The 2,857-nt window shown below is 55.1% G+C and overlaps 1 protein-coding gene across 1 annotated transcript; it reads right to left on the bottom strand.

The window, feature by feature from the left end:
• Window positions 1–1,873: 1,873 nt before the first annotated feature.
• On the bottom strand, window positions 1,874–2,827 carry EMH_0064550 (uncharacterized protein; the record flags this gene model as incomplete). Its single annotated transcript, XM_013498267.1, has 1 exon — window positions 1,874–2,827. One exon carries the CDS (start codon window positions 2,825–2,827, stop codon window positions 1,874–1,876), a length of 954 nt encoding a protein of 317 aa, XP_013353721.1.
• Between the last annotated feature and the right edge of the window lie 30 nt (window positions 2,828–2,857).

Here is a 2,857-nt window from a genome sequence, read left to right as displayed (position 1 = left end):
CCCCTGTGAGTATATGTAGATATGCAAATATAATGTGCATGCATACCATACAATATATATATATATATATTACACCGGTATACACACATATGTTTATACACATACGCACGCACATATAAGCACGCACACACCCATATATAGTGGTCTCCCAATGCTGCCATTACGTTCAACACGAAAGAAACTGGATTTCCACGGAAGGCTTGAGGTGGCCAGGTTTGGGAACTTGAAGTGTGAACTGAAGTTTACTCGCCAAACCGTCGTACAAACTCGCGAAATCCGAAGCTACAACAGCAAGCTATATAGCAGACCCAAGGATATAGCAGTATCATTCCCACAATATCACCTCAAAGGAAGAAACAACTTCACCGCGAATGACTGCAAGTATAACAATAGTGGCGCACGATATTGCCGTAATTTTCAGTTGGCTAAATACTTATATGGGTAATCCATACAGTACAATATCATTAGATATTTGGTTTGCTCTAAGTTTTATCTTCTTACTTAAGCTACTACCGAGTGCGATACGTCAAAGAGTGATTCAGTTGTTAAGGCTGCGGACAGCCAGAAATCTCCTGTAGACTAACCTAAGGGAAGGCCCAACTCCACTACATTCAAGCGAAGTGCAGGACAGCACAACCCCTAGGAGGAAGTGCGCGAGCCACCTCTACGGTTCCAACACTATCTAGGCTGTGTGAGCTAGCTGCTAGACAAGAAGTGACGGCAATGTTCTTCGTTGGGGTTTCCAGTAGCCCCTCGGAATGCGAACAGGATATTGCTGCTATTCACGGTAGTGCGANTTCTTCGTTGGGGTTTCCAGTAGCCCCTCGGAATGCGAACAGGATATTGCTGCTATTCACGGTAGTGCGATTTACTGGTGCCTCCTGCAGGCGGGTGCCCACAGGAGGTGAACACAACGTTAAGGGAGCTGCAAAAATAGCACCAGCCCGCTTAGACGGGGTCAAGTTATAAACGCCATGATTCGGAGCACCGCATAACGGTTGCTGTACGCGTAGGAAACTAAAGAATTGCTGTCGCTGAAGCCCTTTCCTTCAGCACGAATATCTGCATTCTTTCTAGACACGGGGAGTCTTACAGGTATCGCTGGCTTGCTCCTCTCAGCCACGGCCACAGCCACGCACGCAATCAAGCATATATGCCTGCATGCAAGCAGCCATGCACGGGGCCTCCACGAGAAACACTGGGGTCATTTGGAACGAGGACAGGCGCACGTGACGAGCCCCCTCTGTCCGCTCGTGCACATGCTCTGCATGTCCAGCAGTTCATCAACACATACTGCTCTCGAGTACGGGGGAAGGCCCCTTCACCCTATGAAGCCGCAAAGCAGGCTGCTGGGGAGTGCAAGGCATGCGGGGTACGTACACCCCACTAGCCCTAACCCCTAGCGACTGCTCCTTAAAAAGAAGAGCTCGCACCTTGTATGGGACTTACACAACAAGACACAGCTCAGCTCTGCTGCTCCAACAGGCCTCGCACTTCACAAGCTTGAATGTAAACCACGACCTTCGGCGCTTCCGACCACTGTCTGGGGAAAGCCACAAGCCTCAGGCCCATTATTTCCCCTGCAGCTGACGTCAGCTAGCCAGCTAGCCACGGGCTCGAAGGCCCGGGTGTCTGTGAAGCAGCAGATATTGCAGGAGGACCACAGCGAGCACCAGGCCTCCCTGCATTGAGAAGCAACAACCACCCCCCAAATTATGACAACTGAGAAAGCCGCAAAGGTGAAGAAGAAGCAACGTCCGTCACAGCCCCTTCACGCATTCCCCGAAGACAAAGACCCGTATCCTGTCACATGCTCCTCCTCCTCCTCCCATACGCAACAGCAGTTTGCTACTGTTGTTGCTGCTGCTCCTTCTCACTCCAGCCGCTGGGACTCGAGGGCTCTCTGAAGTTGCTGCAGCTGCTGCTGCGGGATTTGCTGCATTCTCCGTCCCTGTAAGAATGGTAGCAAATCACTGCCGGGCGGGACCGACGGCGGAATGCCTACAAGCGGCACGGTGTCTGCGTCAGCGGCGCCCCCAGGTGACCCTTGGGCCCCTGGGGGCCCCGGTGGGCCTGAGGGCACCGCGCGGACATCTGCGCCTGGGGGGAACTGCTGGAGCTCCGGGAGGTGCGATCCCAGTTGGGAGTAGAATCCACAGGCTGGCTCACTGCCTCTGTCTTCGACCTCAGCCGAGGAAACGGATCGCTTGCGCGGGACCGTTCGGCCGTGGCCATTGTCCGGGACACCTGCAGTTGCTGCAGTAGCAGCAACTGCTGCAGCAGCAACTGGCTCCCCCCAACTACCGTCAGGGGCCTCCACCACACCCCTGCCCAGATGCCCCACAGCTGGCCCCACTTGAGCTCGAGGGAGCAAAGAGGCAGTCCCCCCCCTTGCGGCTAGTATGCGAGCCAGTGCTTCGGGGTTCCGACTCCCAGATGCATTGACAGGGAAGTTGGGGGCGTTGTTGTCGCTGTACCTGAAGTGCTGCTGCTGCTGCTGTTGCTGCTGCTGCTGCGGCTGCGGAGGTGGCGCCATTCGCTGGGTTTGACCTAGGGCATTGGGCATGAGAGACAGTAGAAGCTTCATCGCCCCTTCAGGGTCATCTGTGCCCCCACGACCAACTGTATGTGTAGGCGGCACTAGCTGGTGCAGCAAAGTAAGCTGGCGCTCCTGCTCCTGCTGCTGCAACACAAGCTGCGACTGCTGGTGGAGCTGCTGCTCCGTTGGAGCCGCTGCCGTGCGCAGTCTGGCCTGCGCCTGGTGTTGCTGTAAAACCCCCTGCTGCTGCTGACGAAGAAGCTGCTGCAGATGCTCCTGCTGCAGCATGTGCTGCTGCTGCTGCTGCTGCTGCTGCTG

The sequence above is a fragment of the Eimeria mitis genome, genomic scaffold (genome assembly GCF_000499745.2).
Source record: "Eimeria mitis Houghton genomic scaffold, Emh_scaff3299, whole genome shotgun sequence".
Lineage (NCBI taxonomy): Eukaryota > Apicomplexa > Conoidasida > Eucoccidiorida > Eimeriidae > Eimeria > Eimeria mitis.
This window is presented reverse-complemented; position numbering and strand designations above follow the sequence as displayed.